Source organism: Manacus candei, unplaced genomic scaffold, assembly GCF_025592945.1.
Source record: "Manacus candei isolate 608988 ecotype Guabito, Panama unplaced genomic scaffold, ASM2559294v1 h1tg000011l, whole genome shotgun sequence".
Lineage (NCBI taxonomy): Eukaryota > Metazoa > Chordata > Aves > Passeriformes > Pipridae > Manacus > Manacus candei.
This window is the reverse complement of record NW_026138059.1, coordinates 27,632,442-27,658,265: the sequence shown is the minus strand read 5'-3', so window position 1 is coordinate 27,658,265 and position 25,824 is coordinate 27,632,442. Positions and strand designations below refer to the sequence as shown.

Sequence of the window (25,824 nt, the reverse complement as noted above, 5' to 3'; positions counted from 1 at the left end):
CCCAAGGGCTACCGCATGGGCAATCTCCTGTTTAATTTGTTCAAAGGCTTGTTGTTGTTCGGGGCCCCACTGGAAATCATTTTTCTTCCGTGTCACAAGGTAGAGAGGGCTTACAATCTGACTATACTCGGGGATATGCATCCTCCAAAAGCCCACAGCGCCTAGGAAAGCCTGTGTTTCCTTCTTGCTGGTTGGTGGGGACATGGCTGCTATTTTGTTAATCACCTCCATTGGAATTAGGCGGCGTCCATCTTGCCACTTCACTCCTAGGAACTGAATTTCCTGAGCAGGTCCCTTGACCTTACTCCGTTTAATGGCAAAACCGGCTCTTAGGAGAATCTGGATTATCTTCTCTCCTTTCTCGAAGACTTCGCCCGCTGTGTTCCCCCATACAATGATGTCATCAATGTACTGTAGGTGCTCTGGAGCCTCACCCTTTTCCAGTGCAGTCTGGATCAGTCCATGGCAAATGCTGGGACTGTGTTTCCACCCCTGAGGCAGTCGATTCCAGGTGTACTGCACACCTCTCCAAGTGAAAGCAAATTGTGGTCTGCACTCCACTGCCAAAGGAATGGAGAAAAAGGCATTGGCTATGTCAATGGTGGCATACCACTTGGCTTCCTTGGACTCTAACTCGTACTGGAGCTCCAGCATGTCCGGCACAGCAGCACTCAGGGATGGTGTGACTTCATTGAGTCCACGGTAATCCACCGTCAGCCTCCACTCTCCGCTGGACTTACGCACTGGCCATATAGGGCTATTAAAGGGTGAGCGAGTCTTGCTGACCACCCCCTGGGTCTCCAGTTCACGGATCATCTTTTGTATAGGGGTCACAGAGTCTCGGTCGGTGCGGTATTGCCGACGGTGCACTGTTGCTGTGGCTATCGGTACCAATTGTTCTTCAACCTTCAGCAGTCCCACAGCAGAGGGGTCCTCTGAGAGACCAGGCAAGGTGTTCAACTGTCTAATTTCCTCCGTCTCCACAGCAGCTATGCCAAAAGCCCAACGAAGTCCTTTTGGGTCTTTGAAATACCCACTCCTCAGGTAATCTATACCAAGGATACACGGGGCCTCTGGACCAGTCACGATGGGATGTCTGTGCCATTCCTTCCCAGTCAGGCTCACTTCAGCTTCCAGTACAGTCAGCTGTTGGGATCCCCCTGTCACCCCAGAAATAGAGATGGATTCTGCCCCTACGTATCTTGATGGCATTAATGTACATTGTGCGCCAGTGTCCACTAAAGCCTTATATCTTTGTGGCTCTGATGTGCCAGGCCACCGAATCCACACAGTCCAATAGACTCGATTGTCCCTCTCCTCTACCTGGCTAGAGGCAGGGCACCCCTAGTCCTGGTCATGGTACTCATTGTGCTCTTCTTGTGGGTATGACCTGGAGGTCCCTTCAAGAGGATCAGACGTATCATCATTCCTGTACCGTCTGGAGTCTTGCCCACGAGAGACTGGAGCAACGTTTACCCTTGAAGAGTTCTTTATGGTATTTGTTCCTCTTTTCAGTTCACGTACCCGGGCTGCTAAGGAAGAGGTGGGTTTCCCATCCCACTTCCTCATATCTTCTCCATGCTCACGGAGGTAAAACCATAGATCGCCACGTGGAGTGTACCTTCTCTCCTTAGCTGGGGGACGCTGGCTCCTGATAGCAGAGACTCTTGTTCGTCCTGGCGAGATATGGAAAATCCCTTCCTTAATCTCTTCTCTTAGCTTCTGGTGTCCCTCTTCAATTTTCTCTTCCAGGTTTCGGACGTGTTCAGCCAGTTTGGTTTCCACAGATGAGACGTGGGCTCGTAATGGGGCGGTGACAGTGTCTTCATAAATCCTGAGTTTGCTAACCAATGCTCCCACCTTGTCCTCTCCCTCCCTCCATTGCAGCGTTGCTAAGTAGCGGGAATACATTTCTGGCCCGAGTCGTGCAAACTTTAACCACATTTGGGAGGTGCACTGTACGGCATCTGGACTCTTAGGGAATCTTTCATCCTCTGAAAAGATTATCTCCAGTACAGTTAACTCCCTTAAGCACCGGATACCTTGTTCCATCGTGTTCCACTGTCCTTGCTGTACGTGGAGGTCCTCCTTGCAAAGGTATCTCTCCCTCACACTGGACAACAGTCGCCGCCAGAGGCTGAGAGTTTCCTGCCTCCTTCCAATCCCCTGATCAATGACTACATCTCTAGACAGGGATCCCAGCTGTCTGGCTTCACTCCCATCTAGGATCGTATCGTTAGCTGCGGCATCCCAGATTCGGAGCAGCCAGGTCAGAATGGACTCGTTCGCCTGTCGTGTGAACTCTCTCCGGAGCTCACGTAGCTCACCCAGGGATAGGGACCAAGTGATTATTTCTGGCTCTGTCTCCTCCGGTGGATGTGAAGGTCCTGCCTCTTCGTCATCATTTGCTATGCGAACTGATTTAGTCTTTGATTTCCTTTTCTGGACAGGGGCGACTGCTATTGGTTTTGCTTGTTCTTCTGGCTCCTCGATGGTTTGTGTGGACACGGTGCTGGTTGGTTCATTTCTTTCTCCCTCTGACTCAGCTGTGGTTTGGGTGGACGTGGTGTCTGCGGATTTGCTCCTTCTCTCCTCCCCCTGACAGTGCTGTACAATGTCAAGTAGTGCCCGGTAGGCAGTGGCCAGGGCCCAGCAGGTTGCTGTGAGCTGGCCATCTCTGGAGCTGCCAGAGCATTTTTCCTTCACCAGTCTTATCATGCTAACAGGATCCTGCAGTTGTTCAGGGGTGAATTTCCAGATCATTGGAGGAGAAAACTTTTCCAAATACTGGCTGATGTCCTCCCACTTCCCGTGCCACTCAGCATTATCTGCTCCCAGGGCAGGTGTCCAAACTGCCTCCCTAAAAGGCACTTTTCTGACCCTAAACATGGTGTACACAGTACAGAGCAGACAGAGCAACACTAACAATAACATTATGCTGTCCTTAACATCAAAAGGGAACTCAATATTTTCAAAAACTGTTTTAGCAGGTCTGAAGGGGAAGAAGGAGGTGGGAGGCTGGAAACCATCCACCCCTGTTCCCCCAAAAAGCTGGGTACGATTTTTAATGAGGCCCCAGAGGTAGCAACCCAAACCAGGACAGGCAAACAGGACTGAATACACATTTACAATGAAACTCATTGCTTCTGATGTTAGAATGACATAAACATAATATACTAATAAAGCAATTTGGATCCCTCTCCCTGGTCTTAAAGAGAGCATCAAAACAGGCAAATAATACGCCATCTGTGGAAATATGAACAGGCTCAAATACAACATCCATGTGAGTGCATCAAACAACATGGTGATCAGGGAGTTTCTATATTCAAATAGACAAATGCTTCAAATGAAATTGTGATTCTGACTTCTCTCTCTCTGCCCGACGTTTGGGCGCCAAAATGTGCTGGTTTAAAAGTTAACCAGCAGGGGGAATGAACCCAACTCAAAGGAGAGATTATAAGTCAGAATAACAATTTATTAAAATAATACAGTAAGTACAATAATACAAACAAACAATTGGTCTCAACCCACAAAAACCCAAATGTGTAACCCAGTACCCTGGGGCCTGAACAAAGTGGTGTTCCTTGGGCCCTGTTTGAATCCAAAGTAAAGGGAGAGGGGAAGAACCTGCTGGTGGGAGAGCTGCTGCAGTCTGGCCAGAACTGGTGATCGCAGTCCAGTGGTGGTCTAAGTCTGGTTGAGAGCGATGAGATGCAGCCGTCCTCTGGATCCCACGAGTGGGTTGAAAAAATGTTCCAAAACTCCAAGATTATATATCCTCCAGTTCAGGCAGGAATGCTTGGTACTCCCCTCAGGGCGGGGAGTTCACAAAGGGTGTGAGGACAGAAACATCCTTCTATCTCACAGGCCTCTTAACACCTAGTTTATAGCCTGAGGAGTCAGGCTCTATGGGTAGAGGGTGCGAATAGTCTATTGACAACAATAGTCTAGTTTCTGGGAAATTACATGGAATGCTATAGAATACAGTTTTGGGTTACACCCACCATGCTCTATGGGCAGAGGGTGCGAATAGTCTATTGACAACAATAGTCTAGTTTCTGGGAAATGACATGGAAGGCTATAGAATACAGTTTTGGGTTACACCCACCATGATGAACTGATCTCAGCTGTCCTAACTAGGACAAAGAGTCGACAAATTATAGCCAGTTTTACATTTACAAAAATATATATAAGAACGAAAAGGTTATGCACTAAGACTCAGTAATTAGCTCCAATCCATCAATATCTGTTGCCAATGACATGTCCACCAAGGGACCCACTTAAATCAAATGACCTTTCTTCTGACAAACACTTCTGCAGAACCACGAGCCTTAGCAGCCAACATATTTAGGTTTCACCAGTCCAGAGGCAGAGTGAATATGACACAGGAGTTCTTCACTGAGAATGAGTTTTCACAAGAGTGCTGAGCTAGTCTAACAGCTTCCTACCACTAAAAATATGGTTCAGCTTTCCCTTTTTCTCCCTCCCAGCTGTGTGTACTTACCACTTCCTTTGTGCTAGCTCCAACAGTTTGATGACTCAATTCAGCTCACTCAGCAAGCAAAAAAAGGGAGGTAATTTTCTGCCTGTTGAATAAGATGACATGTCTCATCAAGGGGCCAGACTGGCTTCAGAGACAGCAAAAGAAAATGAATAGGATCACACAGCCAGAGTGCAATGGGAAAAGAGGCACAGGATCTCCTGTGCTGGCAAATTAGCACAACCATCTTCTGAAATACACATTTTTTTGTCACCCACATCCCAGCATTGAAAATGCAACTGACACTTTGTGTATCATCAGATCATCCACTCTCCATACACCACCTTGTTAAGCTCAGGCAAACACCTCAAGAGTTTTGTTATCTGAACGCACACAAATCTCTATTGCCTAAACAGTAACTGAAATGATCATAATGCTCACAATGCTCACATCTCTCTTTCAGACAGGATAGTCAGATATAAGTATTCACTTAATAATTTTCTTTTAGCTGAAAGTTATATTCTCTGATGGTATGTGAAGAATTTGACCAAACCTGTGACATACGATCCTGTTTCTTACCTGCAAAGTTCATTAAAAATACTTGAGATATCTGCCTAGTATTGTCTTACATGTGTAAGTAGTGGTTTCGCTTGTCACAAAGACAGCACAGGATCATACCTAGCAATGGATGTATTCATAAACTAACATCCTCTGAAACATGTGCCCCACACACACACACAAAAAAAGAAAAAAACCACAAACAAACAACAACAACAAAAAAATCAAACAACAACAACAACAAAAACACAAAACACAAAACCCACAAACTAAATAAGTCAGAAAATCTTATTTAAAGAAACTGTAATAAGAAAACACACCTTTTGATCCTTATTGTAGCATCTATGACACAAAGCAGAAAAGCTGGTCCCTATATGTGAGGCCACACATCAAGTCCTGTGCTCAGTTTTGGGCCTCTCACTACCAGAAGGATCCAGATGTGCTGGAGCGTGTCCAGAGAAGGTCAGTGAAGCTGGTGAAGGGTCTGGAGCACAAGTCTTATGAGGAGTGACTGAGGCAGATGAGGTTGTTTAGCCTGGAGAAAAGGAGGGCTCAGAGGGGACTTTATTGTTCTCTACAACCCGAAAGGAAGTTGCAGCCAGGTGAGGGTCAGCCTCTTCTCCCAGGCAACTAGCAACAGGACAAGAGGAAATGGCCTCAAATTGCACCAGGGGATGTTTAGATTGAATATTAGGAAACATTTCTTCGTGGAAAGTGTTGTCAAGCACTGGAACAAGAACTCCAGGGAAGTGCTGGATCACCATCCTTGGAGGTATTTAAAAAGGTGTGGATGTGGCACTTAGGAGCGTGATTTAGTGGTGGACTTGGCAGTGCTGGGTTAACAGCTGGACTCCATGGTCTTAGAGGTCTTTTCTAACCCAAACAATCCTGTGATTCTACTTTATCTGTTGATCCATGGCTCACTGACTGTCGTATTTTATGCTTTGTTTATTAAGAAGTTACAGGGAAAGCTGTCCATTTGATTTGTGAGAGGAGGTGCTCCTTGGGTCAAAAAAACTCTCTCTAGGAAGCGAATTCTGCCCCCGAGCACACTGACCTTCTAGATTCCAGGGTGGCAAAAACCCTGACAAGCAGGAGCAGACACACAACCAGGGTTCAGATCAAAGACCAGGATTTTTATATAGTGTTTACTGTAACCTGGGAAGCCACTAAAACTGAGAGCAGAGCTGGAGGAAAGGACCTGTCCTTCAAGGAGCAATGGTTAAGAGAAAGAGTTTTTTTCAAAGCTTTTCATTTTTGTTCTTGTGCAGCAGACGAATTATCTCAGTTTCAAAACAAATGTATTCAAAGCTGCATTCCAGTAAACTGAATTTTTTTTCATACTCAATGTGCTGGAGGAGAAAGGTGCAGGAAGCTCCACCTTAGCACTTTGGCTTATTGTGCATTCTGTCTTACTTAGATCAGCAGGCTCTGCCCATTGCTAACCACCCGTGCTATCTTCATACTAAATCCTGACATGCTGACCTTCCTTCTGCAGAGCAGCTTCTGCTGTGTCTCACCGTGCCTGCAAGCAGTTTCCTCCAACAAAGGACCTGACCATCAGAAACAGCTTTGCCCCCATTCCCTAGAAACAGTTCCACCCTTGCCTGCCTTCTCCAGGTAAAACCCCAGCCTCTCTGCACCAGATAATTTGATGTTTCACTGCAATCCAGGGGCTAGGCATAGCATTTATCTCTGCATTAAACACAATACCTTTATTCTTTTTTTGATAAAAATTCTAAAATATTGATTCACTTAAAGCAAAACTGCAACAGACATTCTAAAACTAATTTAAAATATTATTCAAAAAGTAAAAACTTTTTCACAAATAAGCTTTCTGCACACTTGAGAGCAAAATATTATATACTGAGCAGGAAAGTAATATTAATCTTTGAGAAAGACAAATTTCCTAGTCAGCAAAAATTTGCTGAAGTTGTATACTTTTTACAAAGAAATTAAATCACTGAGCTACTCTGGAATCCTTTATAGCTAATAATTAAAAATCTAAAATCTTATTTTCGTTCTGTAATAAATATAGCTAACAATCAAGATAGATGAGACAAAACTAGAAAGGTTGGTTGGATGATTTAAGTTGAAGAAGTTGCTACATCAATATATTGTACTCCAAAAAGGGCATGCATCATTAAAAAAGAAGGCTTTATAATTAATATGTTTTCATACAACCTACCTTATTTCCCCTGAGATCACTAACCAAACCCTTTTAAAAATCGATTAGTTCAAGCACTTAGCCCAGTACCACTTTAGCAAGTAGTGAGACAGATATTAGCTGAATTTAAAATTACAGCAACTTTATTTTTAATTACTTCTCAAAATGCCAGATTTACATATTATCAAATACATTTCAGTGGCAGAACTGACCACTAAGCATTTTTGGACAAGGCCAGAAAAATTAATTATATTCTTTATGAAAAATTCACTTAGCATTCAGAACATCTGCATTGTTATCAGGGATAATAAATGTGATTAAACTTGTATAAATTTCACTATATTAACCAGTACAATAGCTCAATAACTGTGCTGAACTGAGCTCATGCTATACATTGCAACACTGAAATAACCAAGTATAATGTAGGGGACTTCTAGGAAAATGTGTGGTCCTGGAGGGAAGAATTGCAACCTGCCAAGGACAAATTCACTTTCTTAAACTGTCAGCAAAAGGGAAATTTCTGGAACTGAGACATTTTAATAAACAATGTTTAATCAGAACTTATGCACTGTTAAGGCTTAGCAATACAATTGTACCACTTGTGTTATTATGTAGTTCTCAGGGTTTCGCTGTTTTAATTTAGAAAAAAGAATTTGTATCAGGACACGGTTTGTGTTTTGAGGCATTATGGTTGGCTGAACCTGGGGGAATTGTGTAGTATCCCTGTGCCCTTCCTGGAGGCTGATGAAACAGGAGTGGTGTTTGGCCCATACAATGCAGTCATACTCCTAGCACTTGACACCTGCAACCTGAACGAAGTGCAAAACATAAGTAGCAAAATTTCCAGGTGAAGGGTATTTTTCTCTTAATGAGGTGAAGGTCCAGGCTCCAGAGAACTGTCTAGATAGACAATAAAGCACTCTATACCTCTCAGAAACCTGGTAACTGGTGGATGCCACTGGTGAGACAGGAGGAGCTGGCCCTGGAGCTGAGATCCCACTATGAGTTCTCCATTACATCCAGTGGGTGGAGACTTGAAGTGTAAGAAAAGGAAACAGTGAAAGCTTAGGCCTGATGTGTCTTTAAAATTAGGGTGTGCCAACTGGAACATCACTGTTCACCTGGATGCAAGGGAAGGACTACTGGCACCTGCAGAGAACAGTTTCTTATGCTTAGTCTTTTCTTTTAGGAAAAAATGTGCCACTGTGGTACCTGTTTCTATGTCTGCTGACTAGAGGTGAAGCTTAGATGACAAGAAAAATATTCAATACTACTGAAGGAGCCCCCATAGTTTTGCATTTTTCCAAAAGACTCTGCAAGAGTAACAGAGAAAAACATGCAAACTCTCCAACTTAAAAATATAGCCCTTAATAATTACAGAAGGCTGTTTGAGAACCTCCCTGCTTAAGTGCAATGTAGACGATGTGCAAAAAAGAGCTAAGAATGGGGATATGTGGCCTTTGTGGTTGGCCCAGTCAACAAGGATGTATAACATACAAGCAGTGGAGTCAAAATTGAGGAAAGAAAATCAAGTGACAGACATGCTTATTAGAATGAGAAAATGTCTTGTGAAACCTGGCATCTGCCATTAGTCATTCCTAAATAATGTTGTCTCTGCAAAAAAGTTACAAACATAAAAGGATAAAAGTACCCAGGGACCTTAAGTCAGCTGATACAGAAAGAATAAATTATTGAAGGAGAGTTGCAAATAGTAGAAGAGCATATGCAATGTTTCAGAGGATGAGGCAAAGGCTGAAGTATGAGGAAACATTAATAGCACTCTAAAAGAATGTTTGAAAGCTTCTTATCCTTTTAAAAAAATCCATCTCAATTAGTACAATAACCCTTTGAAGTGTCATGGCAAAGAACATTTTGTGGTGAGGCAGCTCCCTGCTGCTCTGTGAGGGGAATGTTGTTCGATTTCTTTACCTCTGTCACGGCCATGAGGAGGGAAATTAAAAACATTTCCATCCACAGGCAATGCTTCCTACACTGTTGTAACATAGCCATTTCTGAGGCAAAACATACAAATTGCCTTGCAAGACATGGTGATGCTCTATGGTAATTCACTAATTGATATTCTGGGGATAACTTGAATAAATGATTCCAGGGATTGGTTAAGCTATAGAAAACTGGTAAGAAAAACAGAGCTTAACTCGTGTATTAGTCTTCCCAAGCAGAGATTTCGTATGGAAGACTGACATATATTGTACCTATCGGTGCCTTACCTAAGCACCTTTGGTACCTAGAGAACTTGAATACAATGCTGACAGAAGCAAAACATTGCAGAATAAGTCCTGTTTCCTGCAACAAAAGGACTCAAACCATTATCACCAAATCTTAGCTTTGTCCTGTAGCCAGGACAAGGAAAATCCTGGCTTAAGCTCTAGAGAAATCCAGAGACTTTGGTCTTGTTTCAGAACTTGTTGCATTCTCCATGTACTGCCTAACCTCTGGGGAAAATGAAAGCCAAGGAGATAAACTTCTCATCTGAGTAGCAAAGAGAGGAAGAGACAAAAAGAGACCCATTTCTGCCTCCCATGTGAGAAGTCTCCCTCTGTTCCTTTTTTCCACTTCTTTCCCTTCCAGGCCTGAGAAAAAGGGCAAAAGACACTGCACTATGTCCCCTTCTCAAGGAGTAAGTAAAGTGAGGTACTACAGGAGAACCTGTGGAGTAACAGTTCTTGCAGGGGCTTAAAGATAAGTAGGTAGACAGGAATGAGACTAGGGACCAGCACTGCCTTATCCTAAACACACGGTGAAGAGGTGACATTATTTACAGAATTACAGCAGCACACATGCATGCATATACACACGCACACATACACAAGCCATGCATGGCAAGGGGCAGAGAGAGTTCAAAAATTAACCACAAGCCTGAAATATAATATAGTCTTTTTAAAAGCAAATATTCACATTTGGGAGCCAGTCCCAAATTATGGGGCCTGCCTGACTCATGATTTTGAACCTTTAGTATTAGCAACATGGACCTTTAAACTGTAATTACAGCACTCTTAATTAGATTGGGAGATTGCTCCAAGATTCCTGAGACAAGTAACAAATATAGACACCCTCAAGGCAGTCATATACATTTATGGAAACAGCAATTTAAATAGCAACTATAAATGGATCGAGTGGATCTGATGACATCACCATAATGAAAAATTATTTTTTACACCACCGTATGAAAAATTATTTTAAAATGAGTCATTATCTTTTTTTTTCACTAAATCGAAATGCACGGATGTGATTTAAAATCACTGTTGAGAGAAACAAACAGTTCTTTCAGTCATCCACTACAGCACACTTTCTGAATAGAAGGTTATAAAGAAGTTGTGTTACACAGAAATAGTTCTGTTGCACCGGTAGGAAGCTACTAAAAAAGCAACCCTGACACTGCAATCTTTGCTTCATTTTCTCCATGTATGAGGTTAATGGTTTCTCATGGTAAGATTTTAACCACATTCCTGTTTGCTTTTCTTATTTTCTACTTCTTTCCTACTATTTACTTTGCTAGACAAATCCAGTTTGGTTTTAACAAATATGAAGCAAAGATTGCATTACCTTGCCAAATTCCCTCCTACCAAATTATTAAATTACTGAAGGCAAACCCTATTTCAGTAGACCTTGGTTGTTTTGCTTGACCTCCAGCAGGTGTCCAATTAAGTCTGAACAATTTATATGATATTCCATTCCCATTGATAGTTCTAGAATTAAACTGATGAGATCTCTAGAGAAGGATCATCAGTGTTACACCTTTCATCTTTAATTACACTGGTTGAAGATGAATGAATGTACCAGAAGGATCCCAGCTGGGAAGTAGCACGCTTATTAGATAGTTGATAATTTAATATACGCTCTGAATTCTGATTATTTTCTTAAAACAACTGAAGAGCTTTCAACATATCTTATGACAAAGTCTTAGTACTTATTCAGCTGGACATTGACTGTATTCTTTATTTTTTAAGAAAATACTACTCAGATGCATCCAAAGAACAGTGACTGGCACTATAGAACAAAGAATTTCAGACAAGGTGAGTGAAAAGGTCGTGGTTAATGCATTCAACCTGTCATTTCTAAAAAATGCACAAACATAATCCAAGGGAGCACAGAGAGAAGTAGAGCAGAAGACCCCTAGAGGACCCTCTGGAGTCCCACTGAGAAGACTCTCAGTCCCTCTGCTCCAGCACTGTAGCTCCAGCTCCTCCTCATGTATCTTACTTCTCAGAATGCTTCATCAGAAATGAAATGCTAAATTTCTGAGTGAGTCACAGTAAATTGGACTTGCTAGGTAGAGTCTGTAATATAGACACCTAACATTAGGTCTCAGCAAGTAGAGGTCTGCACCTGAGCTACTTGTCTGGACTTCGTATAGTCTGTTGAGAGAAGTAGGTATGGAAATACTTCCTTTCATTTTCAGAAAGAGGTAATAAAAGAGATCAGATAATACTTCAAAAGTACCATCCGCAGGGGCCAACATGAATATTGCTAAATTATTTCAGTATTGCATCCTTAAAAACTACTCAAGTCTTGCCCAGCATACCTCCCTAAGGTGTGTGATGATCCATACCTTGAGTGAGGACACCCCTCAGAGTTACTTCTCAAGGCTGAGTGAAAGAGATTTGCCCAGTATTAATAACAGGATTTGCTAGCTTTAATATAAGTGCTTCAATATTGCTTTAAAAAATAGCACTATACTAGTAGTTACAGCAATCCTTACTGTGTAGTGAATAATTCTGATTAAGCTTTTTTTGTCTAATCATTATCATTATTGTAATCAACTTAAATAATTCATTTTATTTATATAAATGTATTTGTGTTGCCATCCTTAATCCTGCAGGACAAAGTTGTATAAAGGCTCAGTTGCACCTTAGACATAAACTGTTAACTGAGTTAGGGGATAGGATTGGATCGAGTCACATTTAGGTTCATCTCTGAGAGGAGTTACGAAAGCAAGGGGGTCCTTTCTGCACCTCGTGACTCAACACAAGGACTTTTCTAAAAAACTTCGTCTGAAGCTCCCACTCTGCCTGCAACGAACACACTGACCTGTTTTACTTGAGTAAACTCGCTGGCATATGAACAGTGCATTTTCAGTTGTTCAGGGCTTGCCTTGGAAGGGAAAAGATACATTTGACAGCCTGGTGCCTGTGCTCTGTCCTTCTAGACTCCAGTGAAGTTGAACTGAACTGCTGAAGAAAGAACATCCTCCACAGCAGAAAGTAAAACTCAGATCTTCTACTCTTACACTTATTTCACGGGTAGGTGCAGCTCAGAACAGAGACAATTTGATGTGATTCTATGGGAAGCTTGACTAGTCCTTCCACTGGGCATATTTCTACTCTGTACTCTCATTTTCTTATTGATTTGTTGCTTCTCAGTTTTGAGCCGAGTGAGTCGCAATACCAGGCAAAAGCCATCTTAAAAATCATATACATTGAACTGAAACACAGCCATTGAGAACTGAAAAGAAAGTCATGGGTGACAGCACTAAGGTCTCACAACTTTTTAGATTGGTTGCACAATTCTATAAACACCAAATCCAGACACAATATTCTTTTACTTCTCTTGTACAGAGATGCTCATCTTTTGTATCAAGTGGTAGGATTGGCTAGTAGTAAAAAAATTATCAGAAAGCAAGGATTCTTCTTTCTGCCTCTAGAAATCAAAGAACACTATGACATTCCAGAGATATACTGTGATGTGTGCTTCATTTAAATTCTGAAAAACTTGAGGAAACTCCAAAGTAGATATTGTCCAGTGTCATGTCCAAAGTAGTCAGTGATAATATTCAGAGTTACTTTGAAGAGCATAAAATGAGAAGTGAGACCCTGCATAGATGCACAGCAAGATTTACAGATACATGTGCCATAGATACAAGTGCCTTACACTCTTTATTTTATTTTATTTTTCTATATAGAAAGAATCCATTCTGCTGCTTCAGATTCAGTCTGTTATCAATTTAAAATGTTTTACAGCTCAAGCACAAGATCAGTCAACCAAGGGGTTTAGTAAATGTGTTATTTATATAGTTATTTGTTAAAATGAGCTTCACTGCATTATGGAATGTTAAGACAAATTGTTGTGCCCTTTAGACTCATTACAGATGACAAAATGCTAAACAAATCCTAAATAGGTATTCACCTTTTATCACACAAGAACATAAATGGTTATATCTCATCAACAAGGGAGTCTTTTTAATCTTCTTCCTTTATTAACCATTAAAAAAATTGTTGTTTTTCCTGCCTTTCTTTTTAAAAAAGTCCTTGTTGGGCAGGGGTGTGTGGGTGTGTGGTTAAAACAGATCATCTTTCACGTAAGGAGCAAATCAATCTCTAGTGAAGGAAAGCCTAACTAGACTTACTGACTCTGGCTTGCCAGGTACTGTCTCACAGGGAGACTTTAGTTAAAAGTGTCAAAGGCAAGCCAGCATTTTATAAGGGTACTTTATTGTGCACAAGCAAGGAGTGCATTATCTTATCATCTGGTCTTACAACTTCCTCCTTCATTGTGCTGTTGCAGATTAAAAAAAAAAAAAAAGAGGATATAAATGTCATCTTCTCTGTCATTAACCCAAAATCTATTAGAATTTTATTAGAAAATAAGTAGCAAGACAGTACAGCTACATTTCCTCCCTTGTGCTGTGCTAAATTGCTTGTGAAAGTGATATATTATGACTCTTACACTGAATCCATTGCAAAATACAGAAGAGAAGCCCACATACTGTGTACATTAAATGGTAATGTTAAATTGGTGATGAAGAAATGAACATCTCCCTAAATCTCCAGGAAGGTTCTACAAATTTTCGTTTTGAAGGATAAAGAAAGAAATTGTTTTCATCTAGGACTAAGCAAATGATACTAGTAAGTGTCCTTGTTGATATACCCAGGTCACAAGCTATTAACCTTTTTTTTAAGATATCCCTTTTTAAAGAATAACCAAAAATGAAAGTGCTCTTGTATTTCTCTGCCTGGGATTGGCAGTTCCTTCTTTATTAAAAGTCAGAGAAGTCTTCAGAAAGAAAATAGATTTCTGAGCTATTTAGAGGCTATGAGATGTTATTAATATTTCTGAGACAGAAACAGCCTCAGTTAATTTAGGTTTTCAAATATACAGATTGGAAAGCAGAAGTCAGAAGGGATTCAGTTTATTCCTAACTGGTCAGCACAAGGTTAAATAAAGAGGCAAGTTTTGTATGGACTTCAGGCTCCCTCCTTAAGGGTAAGTTTTACCCAGAATGGAGCACACAAAGAAACTGCAAAGGGTGGATCCAAAAAGCCAAAACAGTGCATCAGCAAGTAGCAGGCGTAAGCCTCACTTGGGAGCTCTTTGCTCACAGGTAAACTTGGCAGTGTTGATTTTTCTGAGCTAGTGAAGGTAATACCTCTAATTCTTGTAATATGAAAACAAAGTCCTGCCCTTCAGAACATCTGCTGTGAGTCCCATGCTTCACCTTCACAGCAACCTGCAAAGATCCAGAGCAGTTCCCACACACACATAGCAAGGCAATCTCTTCCACCTTGAAATTAACCCATTCTCCCAGCAGGACCCAGGTAGCCTCTGTAAAGAGCCCATTTCTAATTCTCCTGCTCCCATGGCTGTGGGTGGTGATGATAGTCTGTAAACCTATCAAGCTACACAAAAGAGCACCAGGAGAAATTAAAGCTCTTCAGGCTGAAACTGCAGTTGCAGAATATAACTGACCCATCCAACACTGGCAGCTGCTTTCCAGACATTGGAGATTTGAGCATGTGTAGTGCAACAGGGATTTCAGTAATTGAAGCAGCCTGCAGATGGGACCTGAACCAGTACATTTTCAATCCAATCTTAGTTCAGTTTAAACTGGGACTAAAATCCTTCTAGTTTGGGTCCCAGTTCAGGTCCATAATTATCATGATCAGGTCCAGCAATTCCTTGGAGCATTTAACACTGAAAAATGCCGCATTTAAAAAGAGGAATGGGCATGTGACAAAAGCAAAACTTTCAGGTGCAGCTCAGCCAGAGGGACAGTCCTTGCTCCCCCAGCAGCACAGGCGCTCTTCACACTTGTAGCAGAGTGCCACAGGGTCCTCGTACCTCTCCCGTATGGCTTAAGAAGATGTAGAGACACTGTGGCACTGTGTGGGTGCTGCTGTGCTGTAGAAATCAAACAGAAGAGAGAGGAAAAAAATAACCTCTCTGCTATCTGCTTACATCCCAGATGTACAGAATGCTATACATTTATACGGTGATGTACCCCACAGGATTGCCAAGGTTCAAAAGACATATAAAGGGCTCTGCTGGAAAAAAATGCATTCCTCCCTCTTGCAAAATAAGAGACCAAAGGAATAGAGCTAAGTGACCACAAAAAGTACCTGAATTAATAAGTACCCATCTGCCAAGCATCATGGCCTTGTGCAGAAATGAGGGCTTCTCCTGCCCACACTGGGAAAATCCAGGGCTGTGGAGGATCAGAGGAGGGTTAGGAGCAGGAAAACTCCATGTGATGTGGCCTTGTATACCCGAGAGGATAGACAGCCCCAGGGTTCAATAGCTCCCCAGCAGAGATGTTACTTTATGGTCAACTCAGCATTTGAAGTGGTAACTATTTACAGGTTCAGTCCCAAACTGACTACAATGATTTCAAACTTAGTTTGGTATCTCTGTTTCAGGAAAAAATAAAGCTTTGAACCAGTTACATGCTCAGAGTCAGTGCTAGGTTACCTGCTGACTTTGAAGAAATAAGGGGATAAAATACATCCATATATGGAAAATGAAATCCATTTTCCTTCATTGTTAACAAATTGTACCTCATTCCCTTGGTCCAGAGACAGAAACGGTAACCAGATCTTCAAAGGTACTGGCATTGCTGTCACCCTCAGAAAGGCTGTTTGTGAGCACTCTTCATCAGTGGGCATTTCATCTCTGCATACACACCCTTCTGCTGCCAAAATATCAGGCTGGGTCATGTGCCTTCAAGACAACTTTAACTTGGGCACATTTCCTCAAAAGACACTAAAATGATTTACATTTTTCCTTCCTAAATCAGCATTTTCAGTATAATTTGTGTCAGTGCCAACTTCCTCTCATTCTTCACCTCTATTCTGCCCCACCTTTCCCTTCCTTTGTGTGCTCCTGAATACCACTTGCATGCCAAGAAACCCATATTGATAAATGCAAGGTTTGTTCAGTTTAGTAGAGGAAACTATATCATACAGCCATCTATGTAACCTAAATTAAAATCTGTCTAGCACTGGCTTACATCTTTCATGAATAGGAGTAATTTTTCTGAACAGGATATTTTCTTCACAAATGGCACATACCCCAAACCTGGACTTTTTTTTCACATTGCATCATATTAAGCAGTTTATGCCAAGATGACAGAAAGTGACCTCTATTCTGCCAGGAGAAGACTGGGACTTGATGCAGAATTTTGGACTTTGAACAAGCACCCAGATACTATGGTGGTTATTTCACACTGATTTCTGTTCTTTATTCCTGATATTATTTTCCCTGACTGGTTAATTTTCCCATCCACGTGCCTCTTCCATCAAGGAAAATTATTAAACAATTAATTTAGTTTGTTTAAGGGTTTGGTTTGAGGTTGTTTTCCCTTTCCCAGAAATACATTTAATTTACCTTGCATTACAGTGTGCAGCTGGAATCACAGTGCAATTTCAGCAGGAATTAACAGGCAAGAGCTGCACACTATTCATATCGCACAGAACTTGATAATAAGCTATTACTCCTCACTCTCAAAGGGGTAAACAGAGCCATGAGAAGTAATTGCTGAGATATTCCAGTGCTTCTGCAGACACAATGATGTGAGTGTTTCCAGTGTGGCTCAGCATACAGTCTTCACTAACATTTACTGCCAATGCCAAGCACACAATATGAGGGCACTAAAGTCCTTTCAGATGTTGATGACTCACACTCTTTAAATATGTCACATGCTCAGACAAATCCACCTTCCCATAGAAGGCACCAAATGCCACTAGATGAAGCAGATATTTCTAGGCAACCTGACCATGACTGCAAAGTGACCCTCATCTATTTCGGATTTATCAAATCATCAAAGGCTCCTGCTCCTGCTAAGACTTGGGGCTGGCAATTCAAAGAGGTCGTTATATAATGACAAGCTGCCTGAGCCAACTGAGGCAGAAAATACTGCCTCCAGGGGATCAGGGCTGCTCCTGAGGGAAGAGGAGCCCAGGGGAGCTGAAGGGACACAGAACAGCCACTGTCCTCTCCTAACAGGGTGATGACCTACTATATCTGAGAAGAGGGAGCCCAGTGACTGTGACAGCCACCAACCTATGACAGCTGGTGACCATCAGACAAGGTGAATGAGTCAGACCTGGGGTCTATCCAGAAAGACTTTTTGGGAACAGGGACAAGCAGGGATTGGGACCTGACTGGAGTATAGGTCTGGAATTCCTCCAGAAAGTCCATCAGGAAGCCAAGACAGAAAGAAACCGAGCAACCCTCAATATTTCTCAGCCAGGACTGGGGACCTGTACTGAAATGGAACTCCTTGTCCATAGGCAGGGGATGCATGGGTGGTAATAGCAATAGAGGCAGTTGGGTGTCCTTATGGCCCAGGGAGCATCCTTCCCCTTTCAAAGGACAGTAAATACCAAGATTAACCAGCCAGCTTCTACAATGTTTTCCTATTGTACAGACACCAGAACACAGGTAATCACAAACATCTGGAGGTTAGCAACTTCAGTCTATCACATGTCACATCATAGTAAATCAGATAGCAGATATCAACCACAGTGTCAAAACCAGACATTTAGGCAAAGAAAGTTCACTCGGCCTTTGCAATTTTATTCCAACAAAAGCCTGAATCCCCAAAACCTAGCAACATTTTATCATAGACAACACACAACCTGCTTACTAAGCAAAGATACCTCATCGGCAATCACAGAAGTACTAATAATGTCAAAATGACAAGGTGAAATACAGAGGAGGTAGTACTCCCAGACTTTACTCAGTAACCTATCAGGAATGTTACATGAATTATGTTGTGAAACAAGAGGTTAGTAATAAAAAAATGAGCTGGTAAGTATTGTAGCAGTTTATTAGAAATGTGGGCTATGTCAAGCCCCTTATTGCAATCACAAATGGAATAACACCTGTAGCTATGAGGGAGAAATCAGAGCAGATGACTGCACAGAAAAGACTCTCTTTATGGAGTGCTCAGGTACTAAAAACTGCTCAACCAACAGTCCTTTTCTGCTTGAGTGCCATTTCCAAGTGCTTTATATTTTGCTCTCAGAGACTTATACAATCAAAGCCTGGAGTTAAGATGATGGTTCCACATCAGGCAAGAAGCTAAAGGTAGCTTTCAATCCCTGTACTAGGTGCATTCTTTTTCAAAATATATTCCTCATCTAGTTTACCAAATATTCACCACAAACACCTCCAATTTATGAGTAGGGAGGAAAATGCTTTGATATATCACGTCCTGTTGCTTTTGAGAGTTTTACAGCACCGTGGTACCTCACCAGTTCTGGTGTAAACAGGGTCAACTTCCAACAAAGGCAAAATCAGCAATTAACTTGGGCAACAGATATCTGAAAAGTGCAAATTTCCTACAAAATCAGGCACTGATGCTGTTATTGTGGAGGAAAGATGAGGCTGACTGCAGTAGGCATCTCCACAGCATCAGTTGCTTCCCCAGTTGCGAATCTACACCTCTCCCTGCTTCCTTGCCCTCCCTTACCCATCCTCTCTTCAGAAGCTGCCTGTTCTCCCAGTCCTGATGTTGCCGACTGTCCTAGTTAGGACAGCTGAGATCAGTTCATCATGGTGGGTGTAACCCAAAACTGTATTCTATAGCCTTCCATGTCATTTCCCAGAAACTAGACTATTGTTGTCAATAGACTATTCGCACCCTCTGCCCATAGAGCATGGTGGGTGTAACCCAAAACTGTATTCTATAGCATTCCATGTCATTTCCCAGAAACTAGACTATTGTTGTCAATAGACTATTCGCACCCTCTACCCATAGAGCCTGACTCCTCAGGCTATAAACTAGGTGTTAAGAGGCCTGTGAGATAGAAGGATGTTTCTGTCCTCACACCCTTTGTGAACTCCCCGCCCTGAGGGGAGTACCAAGCATTCCTGCCTGAACTGGAGGATATATAATCTTGGAGTTTTGGAACATTTTTTCAACCCACTCGTGGGATCCGGAGGACGGCTGCATCTCATCGCTCTCAACCAGACTTAGACCACCACTGGACTGCGATCACCAGTTCTGGCCAGACTGCAGCAGCTCTCCCACCAGCAGGTTCTTCCCCTCTCCCTTTACTTTGGACTCAAACAGGGCCCAAGGAACACCACTTTGTTCAGGCCCCAGGGTACTGGGTTATACATTTGGGTTTTTGTGGGTTGAGACCAATTGTTTGTTTGTATTATTGTACTTACTGTATTATTTTAATAAATTGTTATTCTGACTTATAATCTCTCCTTTGAGTTGGGTTCATTCCCCCTGCTGGTTAACTTTTAAACCAGCACATTTTGGCGCCCAAACGTCGGGCAGAGAGAGAGAAGTCAGAATCACAATTTCATTTGAAGCATTTGTCTATTTGAATATAGAAACTCCCTGATCACCATGTTGTTTGATGCACTCACATGGATGTTGTATTTGAGCCTGTTCATATTTCCACAGATGGCGTATTATTTGCCTGTTTTGATGCTCTCTTTAAGACCAGGGAGAGGGATCCAAATTGTTTTATTAATATATTATGTTTATGTCATTCTAACATCAGAAGCAATGAGTTTCATTGTAAATGTGTATTCAGTCCTGTTTGCCTGTCCTGGTTTGGGTTGCTACCTCTGGGGCCTCATTAAAAATCGTACCCAGCTTTTTGGGGGAACAGGGGTGGATGGTTTCCAGCCTCCCACCTCCTTCTTCCCCTTCAGACCTGCTAAAACAGTTTTTGAAAATATTGAGTTCCCTTTTGATGTTAAGGACAGCATAATGTTATTGTTAGTGTTGCTCTGTCTGCTCTGTCTGCTCTGTACTGTGTACACCATGTTTAGGGTCAGAAAAGTGCCTTTTAGGGAGGTTGGTTGGACACCTGCCCTGGGAGCAGATAATGCTGAATGGCACGGGAAGTGGGAGGCCATCAGCCAGTATTTGGAAAAGTTTTCTCCTCCAATGACCTGGAAATTCACCCCTGAACAACTGCAGGATCCTGTAAGCATGATAAGACTGGTGAAGGAAAAATGCTCTGGCAGCTCCAGAGATGGCCAGCTCACAGCAACCTGCTGGGCCCTGGCCACTGCCTACCGGGCACTGCTTGACATGATACAGCACTGTCAGGGCGAGGAGAGAAGGACCAAATCCGCAGACACCACGTCCACCCAAACCACAGCTGAGTCAGAGGGAGAAAGAAATGAACCAACCAGCACCGTGTCCACACAAACCATCGAGGAGCCAGAAGAACAAGCAAAACCAATAGCAGTCGCCCCTGTCCAGAAAAGGAAATCAAAGACTAAATCAGTTCGCATAGCAAATGATGACGAAGAGGCGGGACCTTCACATCCACCGGAGGAGACAGAGCCAGAAATAATCACTCGGTCCCTATCCCTGGGTGAGCTACGTGAGCTCCGGAGAGAGTTCACACGACAGGCGAACGAGTCCATTCTGACCTGGCTGCTCCGAATCTGGGATGCCGCAGCTAACGATACGATCCTAGATGGGAGTGAAGCCAGACAGCTGGGATCCCTGTCTCGAGATGTAGTCATTGATCAGGGGATTGGAAGGAGGCAGGAAACTCTCAGCCTCTGGCGGCGACTGTTGTCCAGTGTGAGGGAGAGATACCTTTGCAAGGAGGACCTCCACGTACAGCAAGGACAGTGGAACACGATGGAACAAGGTATCCGGTGCTTAAGGGAGTTAGCTGTACTGGAGATAATCTTTTCAGAGGATGAAAGATTCCCTAAGAGTCCAGATGGCGTACAGTGCACCTCCCAAATGTGGTTAAAGTTTGCACGACTCGGGCCAGAAATGTATTCCCGCTACTTAGCAACGCTGCAATGGAGGGAGGGAGAGGACAAGGTGGGAGCATTGGTTAGCAAACTCAGGATTTATGAAGACACTGTCACCGCCCCATTACGAGCCCACGTCTCATCTGTGGAAACCAAACTGGCTGAACACGTCCGAAACCTGGAAGAGAAAATTGAAGAGGGACACCAGAAGCTAAGAGAAGAGATTAAGGAAGGGATTTTCCATATCTCGCCAGGACGAACAAGAGTCTCTGCTATCAGGAGCCAGCGTCCCCCAGCTAAGGAGAGAAGGTACACTCCACGTGGCGATCTATGGTTTTACCTCCGTGAGCATGGAGAAGATATGAGGAAGTGGGATGGGAAACCCACCTCTTCCTTAGCAGCCCGGGTACGTGAACTGAAAAGAGGAACAAATACCATAAAGAACTCTTCAAGGGTAAACGTTGCTCCAGTCTCTCGTGGGCAAGACTCCAGACGGTACAGGAATGATGATACGTCTGATCCTCTTGAAGGGACCTCCAGGTCATACCCACAAGAAGAGCACAATGAGTACCATGACCAGGACTAGGGGTGCCCTGCCTCTAGCCAGGTAGAGGAGAGGGACAATCGAGTCTATTGGACTGTGTGGATTCGGTGGCCTGGCACATCAGAGCCACAAAGATATAAGGCTTTAGTGGACACTGGCGCACAATGTACATTAATGCCATCAAGATACGTAGGGGCAGAATCCATCTCCATTTCTGGGGTGACAGGGGGATCCCAACAGCTGACTGTACTGGAAGCTGAAGTGAGCCTGACTGGGAAGGAATGGCACAGACACCCCATCGTGACTGGTCCAGAGGCCCCGTGTATCCTTGGCATAGATTACCTGAGGAGTGGGTATTTCAAAGACCCAAAAGGACTTCGTTGGGCTTTTGGCATAGCTGCTGTGGAGACGGAGGAAATTAGACAGTTGAACACCTTGCCTGGTCTCTCAGAGGACCCCTCTGCTGTGGGACTGCTGAAGGTTGAAGAACAATTGGTACCGATAGCCACAGCAACAGTGCACCGTCGGCAATACCGCACCGACCGAGACTCTGTGACCCCTATACATAAGATGATCCGCGAACTGGAGACCCAGGGGGTGGTCAGCAAGACTCGCTCACCCTTTAATAGCCCTATATGGCCAGTGCGTAAGTCCAGCGGAGAGTGGAGGCTGACGGTGGATTACCGTGGACTCAATGAAGTCACACCACCCCTGAGTGCTGCTGTGCCGGACATGCTGGAGCTCCAGTATGAGCTGGAGTCCAAGGAAGCCAAGTGGTATGCCACCATTGACATAGCCAATGCCTTTTTCTCCATTCCTTTGGCAGCGGAGTGCAGACCACAATTTGCTTTCACTTGGAGAGGTGTGCAGTACACCTGGAATCGACTGCCTCAGGGGTGGAAACACAGTCCCAGCATTTGCCATGGACTGATCCAGACTGCACTGGAAAAGGGTGAGGCTCCAGAGCACCTACAGTACATTGATGACATCATTGTATGGGGGAACACAGCGGGCGAAGTCTTCGAGAAAGGAGAGAAGATAATCCAGATTCTCCTAAGAGCCGGTTTTGCCATTAAACGGAGTAAGGTCAAGGGACCTGCTCAGGAAATTCAGTTCCTAGGAGTGAAGTGGCAAGATGGACGCCGCCTAATTCCAATGGAGGTGATTAACAAAATAGCAGCCATGTCCCCACCAACCAGCAAGAAGGAAACACAGGCTTTCCTAGGCGCTGTGGGCTTTTGGAGGATGCATATCCCCGAGTATAGTCAGATTGTAAGCCCTCTCTACCTTGTGACACGGAAGAAAAATGATTTCCAGTGGGGCCCCGAACAACAACAAGCCTTTGAACAAATTAAACAGGAGATTGCCCATGCGGTAGCCCTTGGGCCAGTAAGGACAGGACAGGACGTGAAGAACGTGCTCTACACCGCAGCCGGGGAGAATGGCCCTTCTTGGAGCCTCTGGCAGAAAGTGCCTGGGGAGACCCGAGGACGACCGCTGGGATTCTGGAGTCGGGGATACAAAGGATCTGAAGCCAGCTATACACCAACTGAGAAAGAGATCCTGGCTGCCTATGAAGGAGTTCGAGCTGCCTCAGAAGTAATCGGCACCGAAGCGCAGCTCCTCCTGGCACCCCGACTACCAGTGCTGGGCTGGATGTTCAAGGGAAGAGTTCCTTCCACACATCATGCCACCGATGCCACGTGGAGTAAGTGGATCGCTCTGATCACGCAGCGAACCCGGATAGGGAATCCTAATCGCCCTGGGATTCTGGAAATTATCACCAATTGGCCCGAAGGTGAGAGTTTCGGACTATCCTCTGAAGAAGAGGAGGAGAAGGTGACACGGGCTGAGGAGGCCCCACCATATGACAAGCTACCAGCAGATGAAAGGCGATATGTGCTCTTCACGGATGGCTCCTGCCGCATTGTAGGGACAAACCGAAAATGGAAGGCAGCTGTATGGAGTCCCACACGGCGAGTTGCAGAAGCGACCGAAGGACAAGGTGGGTCAAGTCAGTTTGCAGAGCTTAAAGCCGTTCAGTTGGCTTTGGATATAGCTGAACGAGAGAAGTGGCCAAGACTCTATCTCTACACTGACTCATGGATGGTGGCCAATGCTCTGTGGGGACGGCTGGAAAGATGGAAAAAGGCCAACTGGCAGCGCCAAGGGAAACCCATCTGGGCGGCGGAGATGTGGCGGGACATCGCTGGCCGGGTAGAGAAGCTGAGTGTGAAGGTCCGTCACGTAGACGCTCATGTAGGCAAGAAACGGGCTAATGAGGAGCATCATAACAACGAGCAGGCGGACCGAGCTGCCAGGATTAAAGTCTCTCAGGTAGATCTGGATTGGCAGCACAAAGGAGAATTATTTCTGGCTCGATGGGCCCATGACGCCTCCGGTCACCAGGGGAGAGATGCAACATACAGATGGGCTCGTGACCGAGGGGTGGACTTAACCAAGGACATTGTCTCACAGGTCATCCATGACTGTGAGACATGTGCTGCCATCAAGCAGGCCAAGCGGGTGAAGCCTCTATGGTATGGTGGACGGTGGTCAAAGTACAGGTATGGGGAAGCCTGGCAAGTTGACTACATCACGCTCCCCAAAACCCGCCAAGGCAAGCACTACGTACTGACCATGGTAGAAGGAAGCACTGGATGGTTGGAGACATACCCCGTGCCTCATGCCACTGCCCGGAATACCATCCTGGGCCTTGAAAAACAAGTCCTGTGGCGACACGGCACCCCGGAGAGAATTGAGTCTGATAATGGGACCCATTTCAAGAATGGCCTTGTAGACACCTGGGCCAAAGAGCACGGCATTGAGTGGGTGTATCATATCCCCTACCATGCACCAGCTGCTGGAAAAGTTGAGCGGTGCAACGGACTGCTGAAAACCACTCTGAAGGCACTGTGTGGGGAGACTCTCAAACACTGGGAGCTGCATTTAGCAAAGGCCACCTGGTTGGTCAACACCCGAGGTTCCATCAATCGAGCTGGCCCTGCCCAATCAGAACTTTTGCATACTGTAGATGGAGATAAAGTCCCCGTGGTACATATGAGAGGAATGTTAGGGAAGACTGTTTGGATTAGTCCCACCTCAAGCAAAGGCAAACCCATCCGAGGGATTGTTTTTGCTCAGGGACCTGGTTCCACGTGGTGGGTAATGCAAAAAGATGGGGAGACACGTTGTGTACCACAAGGGGACCTAATTTTGAGTGAGAATGGTCTGTAATGTTTCATTGTATATATATAGATAGATAGATAGATAGATAGATGTATATAGTTTTAAAGGGATATAGTTTTTAAAGAGGGTTAATTTGGGCATGACATGGATGGCATAGAATAAGGGGTGGATAATGTCCTAGTTAGGACAGCTGAGATCAGTTCATCATGGTGGGTGTAACCCAAAACTGTATTCTATAGCCTTCCATGTCATTTCCCAGAAACTAGACTATTGTTGTCAATAGACTATTCGCACCCTCTGCCCATAGAGCATGGTGGGTGTAACCCAAAACTGTATTCTATAGCATTCCATGTCATTTCCCAGAAACTAGACTATTGTTGTCAATAGACTATTCGCACCCTCTACCCATAGAGCCTGACTCCTCAGGCTATAAACTAGGTGTTAAGAGGCCTGTGAGATAGAAGGATGTTTCTGTCCTCACACCCTTTGTGAACTCCCCGCCCTGAGGGGAGTACCAAGCATTCCTGCCTGAACTGGAGGATATATAATCTTGGAGTTTTGGAACATTTTTTCAACCCACTCGTGGGATCCAGAGGACGGCTGCATCTCATCGCTCTCAACCAGACTTAGACCACCACTGGACTGCGATCACCAGTTCTGGCCAGACTGCAGCAGCTCTCCCACCAGCAGGTTCTTCCCCTCTCCCTTTACTTTGGACTCAAACAGGGCCCAAGGAACACCACTTTGTTCAGGCCCCAGGGTACTGGGTTATACATTTGGGTTTTTGTGGGTTGAGACCAATTGTTTGTTTGTATTATTGTACTTACTGTATTATTTTAATAAATTGTTATTCTGACTTATAATCTCTCCTTTGAGTTGGGTTCATTCCCCCTGCTGGTTAACTTT

At 44.0% G+C, this 25,824-nt stretch overlaps 1 protein-coding gene across 2 annotated transcripts; it reads right to left on the bottom strand.

The window, feature by feature from the left end:
• Positions 1 to 688: 688 nt before the first annotated feature.
• LOC127466672 (uncharacterized) lies at positions 689 to 25,822 on the bottom strand. 2 transcript variants are annotated; one of them, XM_051777793.1, is made up of 2 exons: positions 25,517 to 25,822; positions 689 to 3,722 (listed from the first exon to the last, which is right to left on the bottom strand). In XM_051777793.1, the coding sequence occupies exon 2, from the start codon at positions 3,301 to 3,303 to the stop codon at positions 1,345 to 1,347; it is 1,959 nt and encodes a 652-aa protein (XP_051633753.1). In that variant the 5' UTR covers positions 3,304 to 3,722; positions 25,517 to 25,822; the 3' UTR covers positions 689 to 1,344. The 2 variants fall into 2 exon arrangements, with proteins under 2 accessions (XP_051633753.1, XP_051633752.1); XM_051777792.1 differs by lacking the exon at positions 25,517 to 25,822 and adding an exon at positions 19,388 to 20,181.
• Positions 25,823 to 25,824: the final 2 nt, after the last annotated feature.

What these genes read in the sequence shown, in the direction of transcription:
- LOC127466672 (XM_051777793.1), bottom strand. Translation starts at nt 3,303, where the DNA reads ATGTTGTTTGATGCACTCACATGGATGTTGTATTTGAGCCTGTTCATA.